The sequence below is a fragment of the Diachasma alloeum genome, unplaced genomic scaffold, assembly GCF_001412515.2.
Source record: "Diachasma alloeum isolate Michigan unplaced genomic scaffold, Dall2.0 Dall_scaffold_00176, whole genome shotgun sequence".
NCBI classification, from domain to species: domain Eukaryota; kingdom Metazoa; phylum Arthropoda; class Insecta; order Hymenoptera; family Braconidae; genus Diachasma; species Diachasma alloeum.
Window position 1 is genome coordinate 3951301 of NW_021680342.1, and position 25587 is coordinate 3976887.

Sequence of the window (25587 nt, forward strand, 5' to 3'; positions counted from 1 at the left end):
TGGATTTGCGCGTTCGGGAGAAAGAGAGAGAGAGAGAGAGTGAGAAAGAGTGAGACAGTGACGAGGGGAAAATCCCCTTGAAGTATTTAATTGGACAATCGCATTTAAAATGAGTCTGGAGTATCATTTTTCAGCTGAAGATGTTTTCATCAAAGCCGGAAACGAAGGAAAGCCAAATAGCCTGGAGCTCCTTTCCTCCCAAGATCAAGAAAAATGAGAAATGAGAAACCAATCTATATAAATGTGAATCCCCCATCTACTGTTGAATGGTACGCCCGGACGGACAAAACCAGACTCAAGGCATTCGAGTCGAGTGTACGTGATAAGCATTTTATGAAACAATTCCTGAGAATAACTCGCCCTCGCATTACAGAGAAATCACTACAGCGGAATTCTCGAGGTACATTCACAGGTAATGGTTGGAGTAAATTATTGAGTGAACGAACCTTTTGATCCTTCTGCCATATGCATGTGCCGCGTTTACCAATAACTCGACAGATGAGTTTAGCATCTTGTCCGGGGTTTACCTCTGTGTATTGTGGTGTTTCGTCAAAACTCTGGATTGCATTGCACACTGTAACAATAATTAACAATCCAATTAAATTATCCATCAGTAATTGCTGGGTGACACGAGCCCGCAAAATGTTTCAATCGAAATGAACGAAAGAGAACATTTCGTTTTAAAAAAAAGTGGGAATGAATAATTTCGCACGGAGAATTTTCCGCACAAAAATTTGATCAACTTTATTTTTGATTCATTATTATTTATTTCGCGAGCAAAATATTTCGTTCAAAATTTTTCTATTCATTTCAACAATACTTTTTAGTGAGAATTAATTAACTCTTGTATTTATTTTAATGGAAATGGTTGAGTTCCATGAAATGAATAATCAGTTTCAAATAAAGGATTGTTACATTTAGGGAAATTTATTTGTTAAATAAATGAGTCATTTCGCGTGGATAAAAAAGCAAATAAAGTTTGTTTAAATCGAATGTTGAGAATTTCCGGGTTTTTTACCTGAAATTTTAGGAATAGTTTTCTGACAATGTATTATAAAATATTATTTTTTCGAATAAAATAGATTTTCTACACTGATAGAATTTTTTTTAATTTCATGGAAAATATGGTAGTAATTCTCATGAGAGTGACATTGAATCGGATTTAGGAGAAAAATGGTTATGAAATTTCAAGTTTCAGGTAGAGTTCAAGAAAATTTATGAGCTTTCAGTGAGAGTAAGATGGAAATTTCACAACTTGATTGAATTTTCAATAGAACATGAATATTCAGAAATAAAATGACATGAATTTTCAATTTTTCCCTGATTTTTCCTGATTTTAAATCAGAAAAAATCAGGGAAAACTGAAAAAAAAAATTTTAACTGAAAAATCACATATTTTATTGATTTCCAGATCATTTGAACCGAAAATTAATGAACTATTTGATTTTCCAACGTCAATATTTCCTGAAACTGCAGTGAAAAGGAAACACGATAAAAATTTCTCGGATTTAGCACGGAAAATTCAAACGAAAATTGTTAACGGTGCAGATGCTGCAACGCAGAGAGTCACTTGGCTATCATGACTGGAGTGATCGATACCCCAAATAAATCCGAAATTACAGACGGCCGGTCTCATTTCAGCCGGAATAACGACAAATTAACTGAATGTATCATTCTGTATCACGAAATTTTTGGAATTCTGGAATTGGAATTTTGGAATCAAGTTATTCCAGAGGTAAACGAGTGATTGCATTCGAAAATTGAAAGGACCGAGTAGTGTAGAGTCATATGGTTTCCCGAGTATGGACACGAGCTGTATGGGAATGACCGGCGAGGCAGGGGAAACATATACGACCGTTCAAATTCCATGAATTCCAGAATCCCGTGGGAACACCAACGTTCATTTCGTTGAGTCTAGCTGTACGTGGCTTTCCCGGATTTTCCTGTACTTTTCATCGCAGAAAACGCTCTCTACTCACATCCTACGTGGCCTCTATCGCATTTGCAACAACGTACATGCGAGCATCACAGACTCGCTCGCCAATTGCAAAGTTAAAAATTCAATTTTTCACTGGACCTAGAATTATTAATAAAGCGCTTTTTCGCGTACACGAGGTACATAGGGTGTGACTTGTATAGCCGGCGGTGTGTGCGGAATAACAAGTGAACAAAAAGCGAGTGAAAATTTTTTAAAAAGTGGCATGAAAAAACAGTGTGACTGCGGTTTGTGTTTGTATGTATACTGTGCAATCACATTCAGACGTCGTCGTCAGACTGTGAACGATATAACCAAATCCAATGGCCAGGCTTTTCCCAAATGATATATACAGTCGGATATATAGGTCACGAATTTTAATCGAAATGTTTTCACAGGCACATATTCGTCGATCTGTCGAGATTATTATTCGGAGATATAGGAATATTCATTTTTATATTCAGATTTTACCGCTCATACTTCACACTATTCCAATCAGTATCAGTTTTTGTTCGACTGGAACTTTTTACTAGAAAATAAACTCACAGGCCCTCGGGAATACGTAAGGCGGAGGAAGCGGTTGTTTTAGCGTGCGGATTTCATCCATCTAAAATCTAGATTTTTTATTTGTTTATGTCTTGATCCCTGGGGCGGAGGGGGGAGTTGTGAGAGCACTTTTCACTGCACTTTACTGTCTACCATTTAATTTTTCCCAAAGTTCTAGATAGAAATGACGGGATAATGACTATGATGTACATTGAATCTATCCATTTGGATTTTCGAAGAAAATGTGACTATTTAGTGCCGTATGGCGCTGAATTTTCAATTCATTTAAACATGAGGAATATTTTGTTTTTCATGAAAAAGAATTACGAATGTATTTACCTACATTTTCTCGATTTCAATTAATTTTCATGAAATAACCGGACTAAAATTTACAGTTTCCATTAATGTTTTCATAACATTTTCAATTTTTAATAACGATATTCCTCGAAATTTCGGTGAGACTATAATGTGATCAAATTTTTTAGGACTCATACTTCACACAATTTCAATCTGTGTCACGTTTTATTCGACTGACGCTTTCAATTTTTTTAGTGAAAAATAAACTCGCCGGCACTCATGAATACGTAAGGCGGAGGAAGCGTTTGTTTTATCTGGAATCTAAATTTTAATTTGCTTATGTCTTGATGCCTGGGAAGAGGTGTGCAACTTGTAGAATTTTTCCTAATGTTCTAGATAGAAATGAGAGAAACATGACTCATGACTCCTGAATTTTTAAAGAAAAACATGAATATTTAGTACCGAATTATGCTGAATTTGCAATTAATTAAAAAATCGAGAATATTCTCTACCCAAATGTTCCTCATTTCAACTAATTTTCATGAAATGATTGAACTAGAATTTAGAGTCTCCATTAATTTTATAACATTTTCGATTTTCAACGACGAAATTTATCAAAATTTCAGTGCAACTGTAGTGATTAAAATTTCTATATTAATTTCATTCACACTTCACATAATTTCATTCAGTGTCACTTTTTATTCGGCTCTGACGTTCTATCTTTTCATAAAAAAATTAACTTGCAGACCTTCATGAATGCTTGAAGTGGAGACAGTGTTTGTTTATCGTTTGGATTTCGTTCATCTAGATCTGTTTATCAACAGAAAATACTCGGCGGCTTTTGATCCCTGGGGAGGGAAGGGGGGACTTCTGAGTGTACTTTTCATTGCACTCGAATGTCCTTCTCCAAGTACTTGAGGAGTCTTATAAAATGTGCGACGCTGTGACGCGTCTCGCACTTGCCCGTTATGGAGCTCAGCCATGAGCACTGTATATCACTCTTGAGATGATGCAGGGAATGAAATTCGAAGAGTCTTGAGCTGCACACAGTAGTTATTCCGTGGATCTTCTGCTAGACACGTGCGAGTGACTACTGAGAGTCCTTGGTTCAAGTGCCTCGAAAATCCTTCAATGGATTTGACGCAACGTACTTTTGTGTTTCTTTATTGCTTTTGGTGTTGGCAACACTTGAAAAATATCGTACACTGTACAATCAGGGAAATGGTTTATTTGAATTAGGCAAGCGCCATTTTTATTTGCGCTTTTATTCATATCAAATGAATCGTTTTTTGTAAATTATAAAATAAACGAGTCCTTGATGCAGAAAAACTTGATCTTTTGTAAAGAACAAATTTATTAACACATAATGGCCTTTTATTTGGAATGAGTGAATAATTTATTTTATATACTTAAAACATTTATAAGGAACACTTCAAATAAAGATTTTTGTGTGAAATTGAAGTTTAACACGAACGTTCGACCTCCAAATTTTACTCTAACATTTAATTTGTTCCAAATTTCAGGATAGAAATGAGGGGAAATCTGACTCGTGATATAAACTATTAGAAAAAATTGAAATTTCGTGGAGAGCTGACTAATAATTTTTAACATTGAATTCGAAATTCAATGAAATTTCAAAGCTTCGAGCGTCAGAAAAGCAAGAATTCCCCAACTTATTTGAATTTTTAATGACGACATGAATTGAAAATTTAAGAATATATTTTCCTAAACTTTACTGATTTCTATTAATTTTTATGAAGTAATTAAACTAAAATTTACAGTGTAATTAATTTTTCCATGAATATATCAATTTTTCAATTTTCAATTTTCACTGACGAAATTCCTCGAAAATGTAGTGAAACTGTACTGTGACCGGAAATTTTACCCAAAATTTTTCAACGCTGCGCTCTTATCGATTTTTTAATGAATTTGTTAATTCAATTGTTTTTTGGGCAATTCAACGAAACACTTTTCTCCCCATGGACATTTTTGAAACGCAGGTGAGGTCATTGGCACGAGAATAACTCCCGCAATCATCACAATACTTCATAATCTAGACTCGATCTGGATCACTCGGAGGCACTCTGCTCGACATTTCTGCACTTCATTTCCTCTCATATGTGCCCATAACACTGTTCCACTCTTTCATTTCTCTCCCGTATATTGTCGGCTGTTCAGTGAGGCTCATAAAGTATGAACTCAGCTCATTTGGGAGTCCATTCAGTCAGACCGCACTCCAATACGGACATTTATCAAATACGGGACAATTAGCCGGGCGAACAATTCGTTGGATTCTTCCAATATTTTGCTATTCGTAGTCGCTGTAACGTCATTATAGTAATGAATGGGAGCACAAAATATTGCGGATATGTGAATGGATTATTCCGAGGAAATATAATGCTCAATTGATGCGTCAATTAACTCGATTCAATTCATATACCCAATTTATCGAATGAAGTCGAATAGAATTATTGGAAAATAATTAATATTATGACTATTATTGTTAATAAAAAACGAATAAAAAATGTACAATACGTAGATTTTTCTTTCTTAACGCAAAAAATTAGTGTTGCAAATAGTAAATGTATTATTTTTTTTTATCTATTCATTTTATCTCTTTGGTGTTACAAAGGCTTTTTTTGTTTTACACCTACGTAGGCCTCCTCCTCTCCTTAAAATCTAGATAACTTCAATTATATAAGATTTCTTCGAAATTCATGTTTTCGCACTGTAGATGCAATTTCTAGAAAATAAAAATAAATATTACGGTTTTTTCCTTCAAGTCTCACAATTTCTAATTTAGTTAACTCTCAAGTTCGGTAGGTATTGAAAATTACCTGAATGAAACTTGAAGAATGAGTACCACCAGCAAATCTAGTGTCAAATTAAGACATTAAACATGCATTCTAGACATTCTCGGTATCTTCCTGGAGAATCTTTGGTTTCAAATTCACGATGTCTCATTTATTATTTCACTTTTTCATTCACACAACACTTTTTCATTCACACTTTTTCACTGGAGTTGAGTAAATAACGTCTTATGACTCCATGTTTTTAAAGTAGTCAACGTCTTATCGTCGTGCCGCACTCATAAACGCCTAGCGACTGAATAATCTTCAAATGTCTCGAATTGAGCCAGAAAAATTCAAGACATTGACACATTTCTGTGCCTAATGTCTTAAATTAAGACGTCTCAAGGCACTAGTTTCTATTATCATAATAATAAAAATAACATTACATGGAAATGCACTTTTTTCCTCCACTGGAACGTTAAATTTTACCTGACGTTCTTAAAAATTCATGACAACAGAGGGCAATCCCCATTACATTTCCATTCTGCCACACGATTACATTCTACCTCTGGGACAATTTTTATTATACATTTTTCTCTGTGTGCAAAATCTTCAACCAAATGGAATTCGATGCAACAAAAGGCGGAACTTTAAAAAAAAAACGATTGATCGCATATGTGCTGTTGAGAGGGAAGCGAAAAAGGGAGAGGGGAAAAAATGGAGTAATAATTCAGTGCCCGCCTATAGTGGAACACCGGGGTTCCCGGGAAATGGAGTCAACGGTAGCGGGCTAAATAGGTTTGTATCCCCGATGAAGAGTAAATTAGATTACCGCGGAACAACCCACGCGACCTCTCTGCGTTGTGTATGCGACAACAACTAGTCTATGCCACGAACATTTCTCTATATCTATAGTGCTGTACACTTTATACATTCATCTCGCCAAAATAACACATATGTGTATGCATTCAGCATTACAAGAGCCACATGCACCCACATAAAACATAGAGTGAAGCTGACGGGTCATAGGCGCACACAAATGCATTTGAGGGTGACATCTAGATTGTTGAAAATATCATGTTTTTTTTTGCATTGAAAGATAATTCAAATGGAGTTCAGGTTGCAGCAGAATATAGCTGTGTATTTTATTTTATTTATGCATTCATTCCAGTGGTTGTGGAGACCCAACAGCCGCGGGGACTAATCATAGGGTCGGCATAATGGGTGACCAATTCTCTCTCACCACTTGGAAAAAAATTGAAATTTCACTGAAAATTCAATGAATTCCACAGTTCACTTGAATTTTAAATCAAAAGATGAATATTCAATGCCAAATTAAGTGGAATTTTTTATTTATCGGGAATTAAAAAATATATTGCTGAACTTTTCCGATATTTATTAGTTTTTGTGGAATAATTGAGCTGAATTTTACAGTTCGCTTTGATTTTGTCATAAAATTTTCAATTTTTCATGATGAAATTTCTTGAATCGCAATTTCATCATATTTATAGTGTTCTACATTTCATACATTCATCTCGCCGAAATAATACATATGCGTATGCATTCAGCATTACAAGAGCTAGATGCAACCACATAAAACATAGAGTGAAGCTGACGGGTCATAGGCGCACACAAATGCATTTGAGGGTGACATTTAGATTGTTGAAAATATCATGTTTTTTTTTGCATTGAAAGATAATTCAAATGGAGTTCAGGTTGCAGCAGAATATACATGTTTATTTTGTTTTATTTATGAATTTATTCCGGTGGCTGCAGAGACCCATCAGCCAGGGGCTAATGATAGGGTCAGCATAGTAGTAACAAATTCTCTCGCAAAAACACTTGGGAAAAAACTGAAATTTCATGGATAGTTGAGTTGTAATTTTCACGAGAACCGCTGGAATTTCAAATTTCCCTGCAAATTCAAGGAAATTCGAAATTTTTTATCAACAGGAAGATGATTATTCCCCAACTTGAATTTTAAATCGAAAATGAATATTTCATACCAAAGTAACGTGGATTTTCCATTAATTGAGAATTCAAGAATATATTTCGCTGAATTTCCACGATGTTCATTACTTTTCATGGAATAATTAAGTTGAAATTTACAGGTTCCATCGGGGCTTTTCATCCTATTTTGAATTATGGATGACGAAATTCTAAAAAATCTCAGAAAAACTGTTACAGAAAAAAAAAGTTTTAATTTGATCCCTAATTTTCAGAAAACTATCGCCAATTTTTAGAGATTCCCCATTTTGAAATTCAATTGTTGCACCCTTCAAACCAAAAACCCTATTATCGCAAAATGCTTCCCATGTGGATATACCATTTGCCAGACCGCTATTTTCATGAAACCAGAGGGGTGTCTCGCAAGGCCAATATAACCTTATTAACCAAGCAACCCACTCCGTGATACCTCATCACAGCACTCCAACTCCCAGGATTTCGCGTCAAGCCTCTTAGTACGAGACTTTGATACTCAATATCAATTATGAATTCATCTACGTAGGCGCAAGCAACACTGAAAAAAGTTTTTTTTTCAGGAACACGTCACTGATTTTGAGAAATCTATACGGAGAGAAATTTTCTACAAAAATTCTAGTACGAGTACTGGAAATAATCACAATCCACCGGCTGTGAAAAATTCTAGTGCTGTTAAGGAAAAGTGTCTTGGTCTTTCTGGTAAAATTTCTGGGGATTTCTGTGAAATTTTCAAGAATATTTTTACCAGAATTTTATGGCTTTCTATTCATTTTCAGGGAAAAATGGAACTGAAATTTGCAGTTCTCATTGATTTTTCCACGAAATTCTGAATTTTCAACGACGAAATGCCTTGAAATTTCGGGTCCATGTCTAAATATTTTCCGTCAAAACAACTTTACGTCAAAAAAACTCGGTTTAAAAAAACCTTCGTTAAATAAACCCAACCCAAAAACAACTTCTCTCATAAAAAATTCCATGAAAAAACCACTCAAGAAGCCACCTGAAAAATAATCAATGATGAAAGAAAAAAACCAACGACAATCAATGAAATTGAACGAAACTTTATTAACAAAATAAATGAGTAGTAAACAAAAAAAATATTATGCAATTAAAGGGTGATATTCAGAGCAGTTCCTTTCAAATATTTCATGTACGAACGATTAGCGTAATCACGAACAACAGCACTCAAACGTTCCTCATAAGCAACATAACGCTTGCGTTTACGAGACGCGATTTCACGACAAGGGAACCAAAACAAAATAAGCAATACAGCCCAGTCTCTCCGAATAGAAATAAAAACGGAAAAACACAAAAAAATATTCGGGTTTTTAACAAAGTTATTTGTCCAGAAGTTGTTTTTGAAAAAGTTTTTTATGACAAACGTTGTGATCGCAAAAGTTAAAAAAAAACGAGTTTTTATGACGAAGCTTTTTTGATGGAAAATATTTAGATGTGCTCCCGAAATTTCAGTGGTAATTAAGTGTACCGGACAATTTAGACAAAAATTTTTAACAGTGTAGACCCCCAACAATTAGAGATAGGAATTCCAGAAAATCAGCGGCATTACTTGGAAAATTAGTGATAATGTTAAAATTAGTGAAAATGTCACTGGAAATAAATTGTGATAAAATCATTGAATTTCACAATTGCGAATCCCTAATAATTCGGCATAAATTCCAGAAAATCCGTGACATGTCCTCGAAAATTAAATTTTTTTTCTTCTGTGAGATAGTAAATTATTTTCAAAAACAAATACAGCGCTCATAAACACTCGTTTGTGGGGATGATATTCGTGCTCAATTTGTGAGCATTGCAAACGTAGACAGGGGCCATCAGTCGCAGTGAACATTGGGATAAACAAACAGATTAATCTGCGTTATGCACCGAACGCACGGATGTCCGAGTTACCTGAATGGCGCAGAGTAGCCAGTGCTCCACTACTTGAATCTCTGTGTACATGGGCGTTTAGCATCCACATACATCAATTAGGTCGGGAAGCCCTCGAGTACTCGAAATCCCCCGGAATTATTAAAGGACAAAGAGGTAATTGATAGATCAGTCCATTGCCCCTAATGGACTTATACATGGAGAAAAAAAATGAGGAAAAATGACTCGAAAAGTCGAGTATTACTACCAAAAATTCACTGGTATTTCACATTTTTCAGTCGCCGAATGATAACTTACTTGAACTTTTGTGATTTTTATCAATTTTCATTAAAAAATTGAACTGAAATTCACAGTCCATTAATTTTTTCATCAAATTGTGAATTTTCAATGAAATTTCTAGGAATTGTACCGGCAATTTCAGCCCAGAAATATTGAGATATTCATGCTTTGATTAAAAATTCAGATACGTTACAGAATTCTCCTATTTTAGCGCCTTAAAAAATTGAAATTCCGTTTAATTTTCCCTAAAATTTGACATTTCCTGATTTCAATAAATTTTCACTAGAAAATCACGTTAAAATATACAATCCTATTAAATGTTCAATTAAATCGTGAATTTTCAATGATAAAATTCTTCGACATTTCAGTGGAGCTGTCAATTCATCGAAAGTTTCAAGTCGTGTACCGACGATTTCAGCCCAGAAATATTAACAGCATATTCATGTTTTAATTAAAAATTCATATAAATTGGGAAATTCTTCCTTCTCAGGTAAATAAAATGTAAATATCATTGAATTTTCCGTAAAACTTGATATTTCAATTTTTCAAACAGTGCACGATCGAAGCAATCTCTCACTCAGTGCACTTCTTGGTTATTGGGAATAGTCGAGTAATTTGGTCAAGTGGCAAATCGGAAAAACGCTGGGAAGTACAAACTCGTTATCCATCGCTGATGGGAAAATGTGCGGTATTAGTGTGTCAAGGAATACTCTAGACGAATAAGGCCTGGATCATTCAATTCTTGTGAACCCATTACTCTCCCATTACTTTTATTCCTCACTTTTCTCTTCGATTCCGCTGTCTCACCCGAGTTTAACCGTAATCTTCCACTTGAAATGGGGCACCAGAGACGTAATGATTTTTGGCGTGGAGATGTAAAAGCCCCGGTTTTCATATTCTTGCCGCGTATTTTATTCTCACTGTCGTTGTTCCGTCCGCAATCCCCTTTCAAGATTTTTTTTCCCACCCCTTGCGAGGTATCTCGAGAGAAAATAAAAAAATATGTCTCTGTGTTGATGCGGACAAAAATTCTCCACTCACCAGTTCAGGGGTGTTAACTGTTAACGTTCGCAGAATTATTCCATCTCGCCTGTGTATTCAACTTCAACCAAGGGAGGAACTAAGGCACAGAAGCGTGGGGATATTAAAGCTTGCTGATGGAATAAAAATCCTTGTTGCACCGCGGGAAAAAGTATGAAAGATACACAGTAAAGGAAAAATGACAAAAAATGTTGAGAAAAAAATGGAGAACTACACCGGCTTTTCACGAAGAGATTACAACTCGATATTTCCTCTTGTTTGTCTTTACTGCTATTCTCGGTGCCAAATAATATTAAAATCGTGATAATATCTACATTTTTCTCTCCGGAAATTAATATCAGTGATAGAGAGAATTGGACTTCTTCATTCGCAAATCAACGGAAAATTAAAAAAAAAAATGAAGCAGAAATTTCCGAATTGTAGACCGTGAAAATTGGGTGAACATGTGGTAGAAATTAGATGTTTTTCAGACTTTCGCATAAATTGCTCACGAATTTTACTGTTCGTTTGGAAAAAATTATGTTACAAAGAGGGAATTTAATTCTTTGCCTGACGTTTTTTGTTTTGTTTTCAAATAAAAATTCTTGAAATTACAACTTTGTTAGAAATTTCCATTGTTTGGCATTGTCTAAAAAGTTTCACAACTCAGTTAATGTCTCAAATATTTAATGGAATTTTAATTCTCAAGTCCATATGGAAATAAAAATTGCTGAAAATTGTGAAAATCAGGCACCTTATTTTCTAAACCCTCAATCTTCTCATTGAAATTCAATTTCCGATTGAAATATTAATAATAGTCCTACATGAAAATGCGAAGTGTCTTGAATTTCAACATAAATGAGAAATTTCGTAAAAAGTTTGACCTCAATTTGAATTCGAATTCACAACATTGAAAATTCAAACGCAGTTATTTTTTGAATGAAAAAGACTTAATATTGCCGTGTTAAAAATTTTTGGCGGAAATTCCCAATGTACTTCTCTGAAAAGTCAAAATTTCATGGATAAACCGCTTATAATCAATTAATTTCTGAAATTGAAATTCTGAATTGCTGAAAATTGTGAAAATCAGGCGCCCTATTTGTTAAGCCCTCAATCTATTCATTGAAATTCAATCTTCAATTGAAATATTAATAATATTCCTACATGAAAACGCGAAGTGTCTTGAATTTCAAGATAAATAAGCAATTTCGTAAAAAGTTTCACCGCAATTTGAATTCGAATTCACATTGAAAATTCAAACGCAGTTATTTTTTAAGTAAAAAAGAATTAATATTGCCCTGTTAAAAAATTTTGGCTGAAATTTCCGCTATACTTCTCTGAAAAGTCAAAATTTCATGGATAAACCACATATAACTGTAAATTTCAATTCAATCATTCAATGGAAATTCATAAAAATGATAAAAATTCAGTGTTATTTGAGGAATCCTCGTCTTGATGTTGTTCACACATTGGGAACTTCATTCAAATTCCATTGAAATCTGAATATTCATCATGTTTTCACCCTCAAAGTGAATTCAGTGTCACTCTCCCAAAAATTACTAGTCCGTGAAATTTCAATTTCATTAAAATTTTAATTTCAATTTTTCCCTGGCAGTTTGCTTTTGTGTGATTTATTTCAGTGCGTAAATATCCCGATATGGAAAAAAATGTGCAATTACTTTGCGCCGAATAAAGCCTCCGTAAGTTATGCTCTGCTCCAGAGAACAATGCGAAGGGTGCATAAGCAAGTGAAATCAACTAGTCAATATTCGCTCGAACGAGTACTAAACGAGAGTTATTCCCAATTCTCACCCTCCCGATTAATTCGGAGCAATTTCTTAATGAAGAAAATCCGGTGAATGGGGGAAGACAAAGTACTGCTGAATTGATGAATATACACACGTGAACAGTATCCTACACTCAGAGAGTACCAAAAAGTCAACATTTATAATGGCCACATGCATTGAGTGTAAACAGATTGATGCTTTGATCTCAATAACTGCACTAGGTACCGCTGTGCAAAGCTGAAATATTTGAAGTTCTGTATGCATGCTGATGGACGTAGACAGCCAGTGTTTAACATAGGTTGAATATGCCGGATGATTGAGGTAAATATCGCTGTAATTACGACTTTGAACTGCGTAATAGCTAATTACATTCATTCAATCATCATTTGAATACCGCTGGATGAGAGGTATGAAATGAAATTTAGCTTCATTAATTGGAATTATGTCTCTAGAGTCTTGAATTTATTGAAACAAGTGAGACATCAATCTAGCGTCAAACGAAAACATACACGGAAAAAAATATTCAGTAAAAATTACGGAACAATTCACGTAATCCGCAATGGAGAATCGGTTTCCGGCAATTTTTGGAGGAATGGAAGAGAAGAAATCTGAAACGTTCAATGAATTTTCAGGTTCATCACCGAACAAAGTACGAAATTCTCACGTCATTTTTCCCGAAGAAGTAAAATCTTACAAAAATTCCCCACTTATTATGCCTGCAAAATCAAAAATTCTTGAACGTTCAACAATTTTTATGAAGCTGGTGAGTAATTTCTACGTTCCGTAAAATTTCTCAATCGTTGGGGAAATATTACGGAACGACTTGTTGTCCCCACAGCGGTGAGTCATCAGACGGGTGGTTAATTTTTACGGAACAGTCGTAGAATCTACGTGGCGGTTCCTACAATTTCAGTTCCGACTCACACTTTTTTTTGAATTTTACTTCGCTCGCAGATTACGTTTCAAGACATAATGATTACGTTTTTTTCTGGTAATTATTATTGAATTTTTCTCCTCGTGTATCGCATAAAATGGTGGTACACGGTCAGAATTTTTTTGAAATTTCATGGAAGATATTATAGTAAATCTTATGAGAGTGACATTGAATCTGCATTAGGGAAAAAATGGTTATGAAATTTCACTTGATTTCGATTTTTTTCATTCCTCGATTCAAATAGTCTTCATCAGTTAAAAATTAACAGTTGTTTAGAGGAGAAAGAGAATTACTTCATTCCCATGTAATGACGCTGTTTAAATTAAATAAATGATCAGTTTGATTCCAACAGAGAATTTATTTGAAATGAACGAATCATTCATTTCGTATGACAACGGTAGAGAGATTGTCATCTAACAAGCGTAATAATATAATAATTTTACTTTCGGGGCTTCCGCAGCCACGATTAATTGTAATATCATTGGCCTGCGGATGACTATGATGTTATGACACGTAATAATTGTTACAAATCATCTATCAAGAGTTGACACTCATCAATAAAGATGAAATAAAAATGGCAATTATTGAAATAGATGGGGCAAAAATTCACGGCACCTCGCTCGAATGAGCACTGTAAATAGAGCCGGAAACCTCGCTACATTCAGTCAACACTTCGTACACATTTTGCCCGGACAATGTTTTACCAATTAATTGTGGATCATTTAGTGTGGCTATGTTCAGCAAGTGCGCGTATACGTACAATGCACACTCGAGAGCAAAATCTATTTGGCGATACTATCCACCGGTCAGGCATGATACCAATTTCGGCCCCGGTTATCCAAATTAGCACGCATACTACTCGAAAGCGTGAAGGAAGACAATAAACCATATTGCGCAACTGTGTACACGTGTCATTGAGGGGTATGATTTGAGATTGACTCGACTGTTGATATCTGAGAGCTATCTCAAGCGTATATCGAGGCAAAATTCCATAATTTAGCTGAATTTTCCGATAAACATGCACGTTCAGTTGGAAAATGAACTGCATTCTGAATAATAATTATTTGAAATTCGAGAATGCATTGATCAGCAACAAAAATGAACATTCCCGTTGATCTTACATTTATAACAGACACCGGTGGTAAATTACTCTCGGAATTTCATGTATGAATTTAATAAATGCGTCTGCCATTAGTATTTTTGTATTTTAGATTCCACTGATTTCCTTATCAAATATAATGTACACTTGTGCTGTTAGGTCTATTGGAAATAAAATATAGAAAATGAAATTTTTATCAATGACTAATCCACGCGAAATTTTCAAGTGTCTTGCTATTGAAAAATCCATTAATTTCTGGGAATATTCAATGAAATTACGATTTTCCTATTTACATCGCAAGAAATACTATTAAACATTGTGAGAATTCGAGCAATTATTGCTCTGATTTATCACCCCATTAGAAATCCAATTGAATACGATGTTCAATTTTCACAATGGATCTGAAAATTCAAGCTTTCATGAACAAATTAGATGAACAATTTTATATTGAATTGAACTCAAGTGCACAATCTTGAAAACTGAAAAGAACCTGTAATTTGAATTTCAAAGAAAACCTAACAGTGCGCTATCACAAAAAAAAAAAATTTCATGGACAGTCGACAAGGAATTTTGAGAAAAGTGACATAGAACAGTTCGATTTATTGCACGAAATATTTCCTATCGGACATTATCAATAAAAAATTCGCAGTAAGCTGCCTCATTCTCCTGCAGAATCGGCCAAAAACTAATCGAATTTTCATTAGAACTTCACTCCAATAGAATCCTATAGAATTTTCTAGCGAATTCGCTGGGTTTTTCAATCAAATTGTTTCATATATAATAACTCTACTACCAACACATGCCATCCAAGATTCATTTCCGATTTACTCAACAATCAATACCGGAGGGCAATCTGAGCCGTATAATTTCCTCTCAAATCCCCATATTTTTTTTATGTGTTCGTTAACGGTAAAGCGGAGACAATATTCGCTGCCCCCACAGAGGTCACTTTATGTCCCCATTAGCGTTCCCCAGTACCGTATATACGGTAACCGCTTTCGTTTTCCCGCTGTTCGCAAGATCCGGATGGTTTCCACGTTAGAACAACCGCAACAGTGGATATCACCGGGTGTCTAACGGTCGACCCATACGGAGCTCTCCCACTTGCCCCTCAAATTTAGTTCCCAACTTTGCCATGTTTATGGCCCGAAAAGTGGTTTTGCCTGTGGTATTAAAAAAAAACCCTGATTAATACGTTGCGGCATGAAATGATAAATTTTTCAAACATTTATTACACAGTGCATAAATCCACCTTAGTATAATGGGCTGTTTTTTGCCTCCCTTCGTCCTCTGTCTCTACACTATCGACCTATACTCATCGCCATTTTCCACGATGCTTTAATCCCCCGAGGGAAAAGTAGATACAAGGGACGTATTTCTCTGTTGTTATTTCAACGTTTTAGCATTTTTTTTTCTTCGTTTTTACCTGCTTGAAATGGAAGCATCCTGATGCATATCCGCTGTAGGGGATTTACGTGCCCGCACGTTCCAATAAATACGAACGAAGAATTATTCCACAGATGACGATGCAAACATGCAAAAAAAGAAATTAAAATTTTTGATTTTTTAGGATTCTACCTGTGGGAAGTGAAGTTTTTTCATATCGGAATGTCCTGGCCACCAATTCCCAATGCTCATTGGTGAATTTTCGAACATACAAGTATTTTCTGCATTAAGTGTTCATTTTTTCGGGTTTATCAGCAATTTTGGTTCATTTATTTTTATACAAAATAACGCGTTTACGAGGAGAAATGACACATTTGAATTAAGTTAAACTGTTTATTTGAGATTTTTTTTCTTCATGAAAAAAAAAATCATCCCTTTGAGTTTTTTATTCAGATAATTTAATTTCTGTGAAAATTATGAACTCGCATAATTCACACCAATTCCAAAAAAATATAGTACAAGGATAAATTTACCCTTTTGTACCGTAGATTTGTGCAGGCAAACGTTGAAATTTGCAGGTTTTGATGACAGAGTGCGAAAAAAATGCTCAAATTTTGTGTTTAACGAATTTTTGTCATACACCAATTGATAATTTTTACTCCACTCTTCTCATAATTATTAGTTAGCCATTTTCACCTCCTAGTTATAAATAAAGTTCGGGCGTCACTCTAAAAAGCTAAAATCAGTAGACCATATGAACAATATTGCCTATCGCAATGCCGATGAGCTTTAATGCGAGATGAAAAGACGATAAGAAACCCGTCGGCCCCGACAGAACGGGCCGGAGGGGGGGGGGAGACAAGTCCAGTCTAGAGGTGGCTTAATTGCCCGGTAATTGCCGCTGTCTGTGCCACCCCAGCTTCGCTTCGGCTCCCTCTCCCATTGCCATAACAATAGAACACGGAGATTGGAGTTTTACAAAATAATACGAAGGCGTGTAAAATTTCAACTAAACTTTTAACACTAATATTTTCATTTTAATTATCCACTTTTCCGGGGCTGGAGGGGGCAAGGGTAGTTTCATGTGTATACGTGAGCGGTGGTTAAAAGGTGATCAAGTTAGTTTTCGAGGGTTTTGCTAATAAATTGTGAAGCTCTCGTTTGATCCTCGAATGCTCAAATCTCAAAGTTATGCGTGTTGAATTACCGTGCGCTCCAGTGAGCCGGTAAAAATAATTAGATTCAGGAGGGCAGGTGGAGGGCGACAAGGAGAGAACAAATGGAAGGGGAAGCTCGGTCGGTGCAACTGCATGGAGAGGCGAACGAGGGGAGGTGAAGTTGGCTTTAAATTAATTTTATCGCTTTAATGAGCTCGCTTTTCCGAGGTCCCGAGCCACCCGTAGCTGCCCTCCCGCAGTCGGCGTGAGCGAGTTTTTTTCCCAATTAATAAACGGTAGGAAACCTCGGCCAAGTAACTAGTTTTCCACGTCGCTCGTATTATAGATGTCTAAGAATTATTAACCGCTTGCCAAGGACTGCGCTGCAGGGGTAGACTAACTCGGTGTTTCGGGCCTCTTCTTCTTCGGGGTTTGGTAGTATTGATTGGAAATTGTCAGTGTCAATGATAGTAGTAGAATGTTAACAATTTGTGGCTGAATTTTCAAAGAATTCTGCCATTGAAAAATCACAATTCGATGAAAAAATCAGTGGAAACTGTAAATTTTTATTCAATCATTTCATCAACATTGATGAAAGTCGGAAAAATTTGGGTACATATATTTTTTAAATTTCCAATTGATTGAAAATTTAAGTAAGATAGAAAATTCTCGCCTTTCTGCTGCTCAAAGATTCTGAATTTCCTTGAATTCAGTGAAATTTCAAATTTCATGATTTTTCCCTCTCGCATCTGAATCAATAGCGCTCTCCTGGGAATTATTTACTACTAAACTGTCCGCGAAATTTCGATTTTTTTCTAACAGTATAGTAATTTTCGTTCCTCTGTGTCATCGCACCAAATACGCCGACAAAATTTCATATTGTCCATTATTCCATTCAATTACATCCCTCTTTAATCCTCTCACGCCTATAAGCCACGAAACGCCACCTAACGCTGTACAGGATTCGTGCCTCAGCCTCATAAGAGGGTTAACTCGTTAAGCGAAAAAAATTGGGCCGAATAATAAGAGAACGAAAATTCTCGTGCCTTCTTGACGGCCTTTCTAATTTTCCCCGCAAGATGTTTAATTCTTTTGCATTCCATCTGTGGCGGATGTTTTTTTTACGAAAAAATGTATCGGAGTCTCCAAACGACAAATTCCCAATCCTCAGAGGTAAATTTTTTAACACTGGACTATTTTTTGCATCATAATTGTTCATTTTTTCGTGTTTACCATCAATTATAATTTTTTAACCAAATAACGTGTTTACACAGAGATATGATATGCATTTAAATCGAATAAAACTCTTTATTTGAAGTTTATCGATTCATTCCAACTATATTCTTGCAGCCAATTAATGCACTTATTTAATTACACGAAATAAATAAATAAATTTATTCTCCTCACCACCGAAACCATAACTCATATCCTCCTAATGACTCACTATAAACCGCGAAACGCCCCCAAAAGCTTCGTTAACTCGTTAAACCGAAGAAAAATTAGACCGACTAATAACAGCAGAAAGAAAAAATCCGTTCCCCTCTTCTTTCCCTCACTAATTTGTCCCGCAGGAATACTTCATCAAATTTAAGAAATTCTGAACAATGGCAGTTTTTTTTACATCGAAATGTATCGGAATCTCCAAACTACCAATTCCCAATCCTCAGAGGTAAATTTTCAACCACCCAGACTATTGTTCGAGTCATAACTGCTCATTATTTCCTACTTACCATAAATTTTATTTCATAAATTTACCCTATCAAATCTGAAAAATTCCGGAACAACGATAACAGAAATTTTATTTTTTTCGATTCTATCTGCGGCGGATGTTTTTTCTCCAAACCACCGATTCCCAATCCTCAGGGGTAAATTTTCACACACCCAGACTAGATTAGATTAGATTTTTTATTACATAAAATGTATAGCCTTGCGTGGCCTTTTACATTCCCACCGATTACATAGTACTTGGATCTAAACTTAGTTTTTAACATTCTCCACATTCGTTTTATCACATTGTGACTTATATTTATCTTCTCAATCATATTCAATATAGCAGTTCTATACGCTTATTCTCTTGGTAAACACCCAGACTATTTTTTGAGTCATAATCCATTTAAATCGAATAAAACTCTTTATTCAAAGTTTTCCGATTCACTCCAACAATATTCCTGCAGTCAATTAATGAACTCATTTAATTACATGAAATAAATAAAGAAATTTGTTCTCCTCACCACCGAAACCATAACTCATGTGCTCCTAATGACTCACTATAAACCGCGAAACGCCCCCCAAAACGTCGTTAGCTCGTTAAACCAAAGAAAAATTAGGCCGAATAATAACAGCAGAAAGAAAAAATCCGTTCCCCCCTTCTTTCCCTCACTAATTTGTGCCGCACCCATACCCTACCAAATCTGACAGAATTCCAGAACAATGATAACAACCTCCTATCGCCTATCAACCCCCCTCCGCTCTCCGACCAATATACAACCAACATCTGCAATCTTGTTATTTAGGTATTCAGGTCTCGGGGATTCAAATTAACATCTTAACCCAACCGAAACACGATTTAATTCCGCGTCGTTGAATAAACCCTCACTTAATATGTATATACATACACCGCGAAATATCCGCACTGCCTCTTTCCCGCATTACACGAATGTTTACTCCATTAGATCTTCCTAATTGGTGGGGTTTGTTAATACTCGGTTACATTCCGCATTGAACTCTTATTGGTTATGTATATGAGCCCACCCCAGTCAACTCCAACTCCTCTCATCTCATTCCACTTGTACTGCGTTGACACACGGTTTTTTTCTTCTCCGCGCATTTTCATCCCCCCCCCCTCTTTCTATCCTCTTCGGCCCTTTAGTTTTCATTTCTCCTGCGTTCACCTCGCTGGGGAAAAGCGAGACAGGGCTTGAGTAACGTAATTATTATTCTTCCCCGGTTGAATGAATGGTGAAACGCCTTGAGAGCCACCGCTATATATATGTATATCAGCCGCTTTCTTCGAGTCCAAGAGACTCGTGTATTATATATATAGAACATCAGAGGGTCTCAGTGTATAAAAGGATATTCACCCTCTCTCTGCTTCCATTTATCCTTTCTTCTGTCATTCTTACCCACTTTATCATAACTAATTTCTTATAAATGGTGTGACCCGAGAGCCGAGCAGTTTTCAGCAATTAAGACATCTTTTGTTCCTGATTGCGGAGGAGTTTCTAATTCCTCTCGTACATTATGGCCCTTGTGGATATAAAATAACGGCTGTGCGGGAGGGTCTTGTACCGAGCAGTGGGATTTTGTTTTATCTCCGCATTTTTCGTTACATATGCGCTCGAAGAGCAAAAAAATGATGTATATAGCGATCCGTCAAGCCACAGGGGAATCTCGTGTTTCACGGAGGACACAGGGATGGAAAGGACAAGGGGGATTATAACGTAGAGCGATACATCACGAAACTATCCAATTTTTGCGGGAAGGTGAGAGGGGCGGGAGGGGCAGGACGAAAGGCCAAAATGAAATTCAGGAGGAAAAACGGCGACAGGGTGCCACTTGTTCTAGGATGAATTGTACTTTTTTGGGGCTTCTATTGGTCTCTCTTTAATGAGTAGTTTTTCGATTGAGGATATGACAGCGTCTTTTGTTTGAGATTTTTATGTGTCAGATTAATTATATTGCGTGAGGAAAATGGGAAATGCGGGGGTAATGTATTAATTGAAGGTAATTGTGAGGAATTTCGAGATTGGAAATTCATAATTCTATGGAAAAATCAATTTCAATTGTCAATATCAGTTTAATTATTCCGGGAAAGTTGATTGAATTGAATTCTTAATTAATTCATGATTCAGCGTAATTCAGTACTGAGTATTCATATTTCGATTGAGAATTCAAGTAAATTGGGACATTCTCCAAAATTGGGAATTTCATTGTTTTTTCCCTTCAAGGAGAATTTAATGTCCCTCTTAAAATTAAAGATTAAATTATAAATTTTTTCTACGTTATTTATTTATTTTTCTTTGTAACGGAATTTTTCACAAAAAGTTTGCAACTAGTCGTCGTTGAAAAAATGTAATGTAAAAAATTTTCAATTGTTTATTTTTAAGTGTACAAGCGTTGAAAAAAACTCCAACGAAAAGAAAAATTATTAAAGAACTAGAAGAACCTCAAAACTGTATTTTTATGTGCAAACAGTTCGAGTTTCCATTCCACTACCGCAGTAATATTAACTCATGAAAAATAGCCATTGAATATAATAAAAGTCCGAGATTCACGCCATTATAAATGATATTGTATTTGAAACGAGAAAAAATAATGATATAAAATGAAGAAAGGTCGTGAGAAAAAAGAAATAAAGAGAGGAAGAAGGGAAAAGGTTAGTCGGAAATAAAGTTTCTGTCCCAGCGAGTAACTTTCCAAGCGTTACAGGGTAGAAACATAGGTTAAAGAAAACAAAAATACTTGAGAAAGAAAAATATTGCGCTTGCCCATGCATTCCCTCTGAACCTTCTTTCTTCTTCCGCAAATACGAAATCTTCTTTGCATAGCCCGAGTTTGGACAGTCTTTCAGACTGAATGGACAGGGAGAAAAATGCCGAGGGTTGGAAAAAGGCTTCCTGACAGACGAATACTCGAATTGTCGTATTAGTGGATGGCTGACAGTTACTAGACTGAAACTACTGTCGCAGAGGTTTTGAATGTCCATTGTACGGGCTAACTCATGAGCATTGTATGCAAGAGACTAATGTCGAATTCCTCATTAATTTATTTGTGACGAGTTTCATTTTGTTCATTGAAAGTTATGATATTTTTATGTTTAAAAATTACGTTTATTATATTTAACGGCACTTGGAAAAGGAAATGTTTGAGATTCATGAAAACGAATAATAAAAATAAATTCTAAAGGAAGAATTGATTGATTTAACAAAATGATATTTTGTGAATTTAATGTTCGAGTTAAGTTTTTTGGTTTTTAACAAATTAATTATTTATATCATAGAATCGAAAGATTTTGATTGAATGAAATCTACGAATTTACCCACTTCCGACAACGATATTGTTAAAATGAACCAAGAAATTTTCAATAAAGAGAGACGAATACTCGAATTGTCGTATTAGCGAATGGCTGACAGTTACTAGACTGAAACTACTGTCGCAGAGGTTTTGAATGTCCATTGTACGGGCTAACTCATGAGCATTGTATGCAAGAGACTAATGTCGAATTCCTCATTAATTTATTTGTGACGAGTTTCATTTTGTTCATTGGAAGTTATGATATTTATATGTTTAAAAATTACGTTTATTACATTTAACGGCACTTGGAAAAGGAAATGTTTGAGATTCATGAAAACGAATAATAAAAACAAATTCAATAAGGAAGAATTGATTGATTTAACAAAATGATATTTTGTGAATTCAGTGTTAGAGTTAAGTATCTTGATTTGTACAGAACGAATTATTTATTTCATACAATTAAAACTCTGTCATTGAAATAAATCTACGAATTTATTCATTTCCACCAAAAAATATTATTGAAAATGACAAAAGGAATTTTTGATAAATAATTATTCATTCTTCTGCTAGAACAATGAAATCACTGACAAATGAATTTTTCCCTCAACGCCATTTATCAAATAATTAAATTTAATTAGTTCGAACGAAATAAATTCCTAGTAATGATTTAATTCGTTCAATGATACCGACAAGAATAAATCACGCCCTCTTTTCAAAAGATTAACTCCGAGCATATAATAAAGCAGAATAGAACGAGACCATTGGAATATAGAACTGTCATTAGCAGAATCGAATGCGTCGATTGTATGAATCCATAAGGTTCGCGCATCGTCCACGCGATAATGCAACCGTCCGTTGTGACCCACAATTCCGCAATTCCATATCGTTCGCTTTATCGCTTCAATAATACGACTGTACAATTGCTACTATACAGATCTATGTTAAGCTGCTGAATTTTCCCGCATGTAAAAACCTATATTGTATGTTAAATGTCAGTCACTGCCACCAAATAAACGATTTTTAGTTTCTCAAATAATGGATGCAAAGAAGGCAGTCGTTTTTTCGTTATTATTATTTTTTAGTTTCTCTTGTAACTGAGATGGATCGTTTGGTTCATTGACGGGCTTCTGGGAATTTTTATCCATCTTTTATGTCACTTGACATATTTTTTACATATTTATTTATAGTTGACAAATTTATTTTATTCATTTTCTAATGGAATTTCAGCGGAGTTTCAAGGAATTTCGTTATTGGAAATTCACAATTTTTTTTATTCAACGATGAGAACTGACAGTTTCATTTCAATTATTTTAACATAATCTTAAATTTTCAATCAAGTTAAAATTTTGAAATCATCAATGGAGCAGTCTCCATTCTTCAACTAAATTCTATTATTTCAACATATTCTTGAATTTTTAATTAATTTAAAATGTTGTGTAATTTGCTACTGAATATTTAACTTCAATGAATAGTTTAGTTCTACGATGTCCTTCTAGAAATTTTTTGTTAAGTAACAGTTGCAATGAAATTTCAATTGTCAAATTGTTCCGAATTTTCGCAAAAACATTGAACAAAAACCTACAGGCCTCATTAATTTTCCGATAATTCATTCAAAAAATTAATGGAATACTTGATTTTTTAATAGTCAAATTGTCAGAAATTGAAGTGAAAATGTCAGAAAATTCAGTCAAAAAACTGGAGTGTAACAACGCAGTGTTGCGTAATTATTATTTCATTATTCCATTTCTGCGTTCGTTGAGCTATTGTTTCTTCAATTTCGCACGTAATTTTGATGGATCATCAGCGCGGTAAATCATAAAAAAAGGCCATGAAATCATTAATTTCGTAATGACAAATTACCCTCTGCATGAGTCAGAATTGTACATGGAGCGCACACACACTCTTTCCCCTCGATATCGGTCTATTTACGCATCCTCTCTCACCTCTCGGTTTATTCCCACATGGCTGAATCGGAAGCACTGTGTTAACTCCTGATAGGAAACGTTTTAAATGCTGGTCAATATTGCGTATATATATCGGTACAGGACCAAAATTGCTGTAATACTCAATATTATTGCCCTGTCAATATCAAATATGACTATATTCCGATTCTATTATCTACGATCGATTTTATCATTAATGATACGTCATTAAGGGAGATAACAGGCGCATGTTAGATAATTTAAAATGCAAAATTTCATGTGCGTCAACAAATGGTGGGAAGATGTTGGCTCAATTTTCCGTGATAAATATCGGAAATTTTTAACAAGTGAAATTATTTAACAAAAACCACAAATTATGGTAAAAATATTCCTGAATTGTCTAAATTAAATAGATATTCTTTTCAATATAAACAATGGTTTTGATCCAGATGAAGCCTTTATTCTTTGAAAATTGAGCGATTCTTGAGAGAGCAAGGAGAATTATTTGGATTATCACATATTATTCTAAATTATTTATCCAGTATAATTAGAATATTTTCATTGAAATTACTTCACCAGTGTATTAATTTCCACCGAAAACATTGCAGTGAAAATTTTGAATAAAGTGTTTTATTTATTTATTTTAACGAAATTTGTTGCAAGTTTCCGTAAGAACCTGCAACTGTGCGTCGCCAAAGGACCTTCAGCTGGATATTTACATTTTCTGTACATAGCAATTGGTGGTAGCAAGAAAAGCCAGTATATGTTGATTCCACCGAGTGAGGATAGAGAAAAATTTAACTGGTAATTCCAGGAAAAACCATAAAATTTCCAATTCACTTAAATTCTATTGATTTCCATTAATTTTCATGGAATAATTCCACTAAAAATCACACGCTTCATCAGTTCTGTCCACCAAACGGTAAATTTTCAATCACAAAGTTCATGAAATGACATTTTTTTTCGGTTGCCCGGCAATTAATTTATAAAACAATCAATGAAATCGATGAATACCCGTTCGCCGATGCATACACAACTGCAAAGTGTCTCGTTAAGTGGTAAATCTTGTCCTCCGTGGAGAAGTCCGGGGGACAGAGAGGGATACCTTGAGGTTCTCGGTAAAGCGGTGACTAAAGTTGATAGTGGTTGCGGAACCCAGAGAGTTCGCAACTTTGCCTGGCTACATCTCGATCGAATTCTCAGGGAGACTGGGCACATTCAGTAGTAGTAGTACGGTATAAAGCGGCGGGCATGTAGTGCGTCTGGTCGATTCCTCCTATATGCCTCTGGCACATATAAATAGAGTAGGGTAACGAAGAGGAGAACAAGGATGCGCTGCGCGAAAGGGACCACGGGTAACGCGGGTAGATACATAATGCAAACAGTTTGGGCCGAGCCCCGGTCACAAGTTTAACTTAGTTTGCTACATAGGTCGGGGTAATTGCATTTACTCTGACGTCTGTGGCGTTCATTCGCTCAACGCTCGACGGCGGTGTGTGACGGGGGGGGG

The 25587-nt window shown here is 35.3% G+C and overlaps 1 protein-coding gene across 2 annotated transcripts in view; it reads right to left on the reverse strand.

The window, feature by feature from the left end:
- Window positions 1–25587, reverse strand: part of LOC107037887 (B-cell receptor CD22) — an 80703-nt gene that overhangs the window by 29232 nt on the left and 25884 nt on the right. For both annotated transcript variants that reach the window (XM_015256734.1, XM_015256799.2), the window contains exon 2: window positions 447–574. In XM_015256734.1, the coding sequence (XP_015112220.1) occupies window positions 447–574 (128 nt within the window). The remainder of the gene's footprint in view (window positions 1–446; window positions 575–25587) is intronic.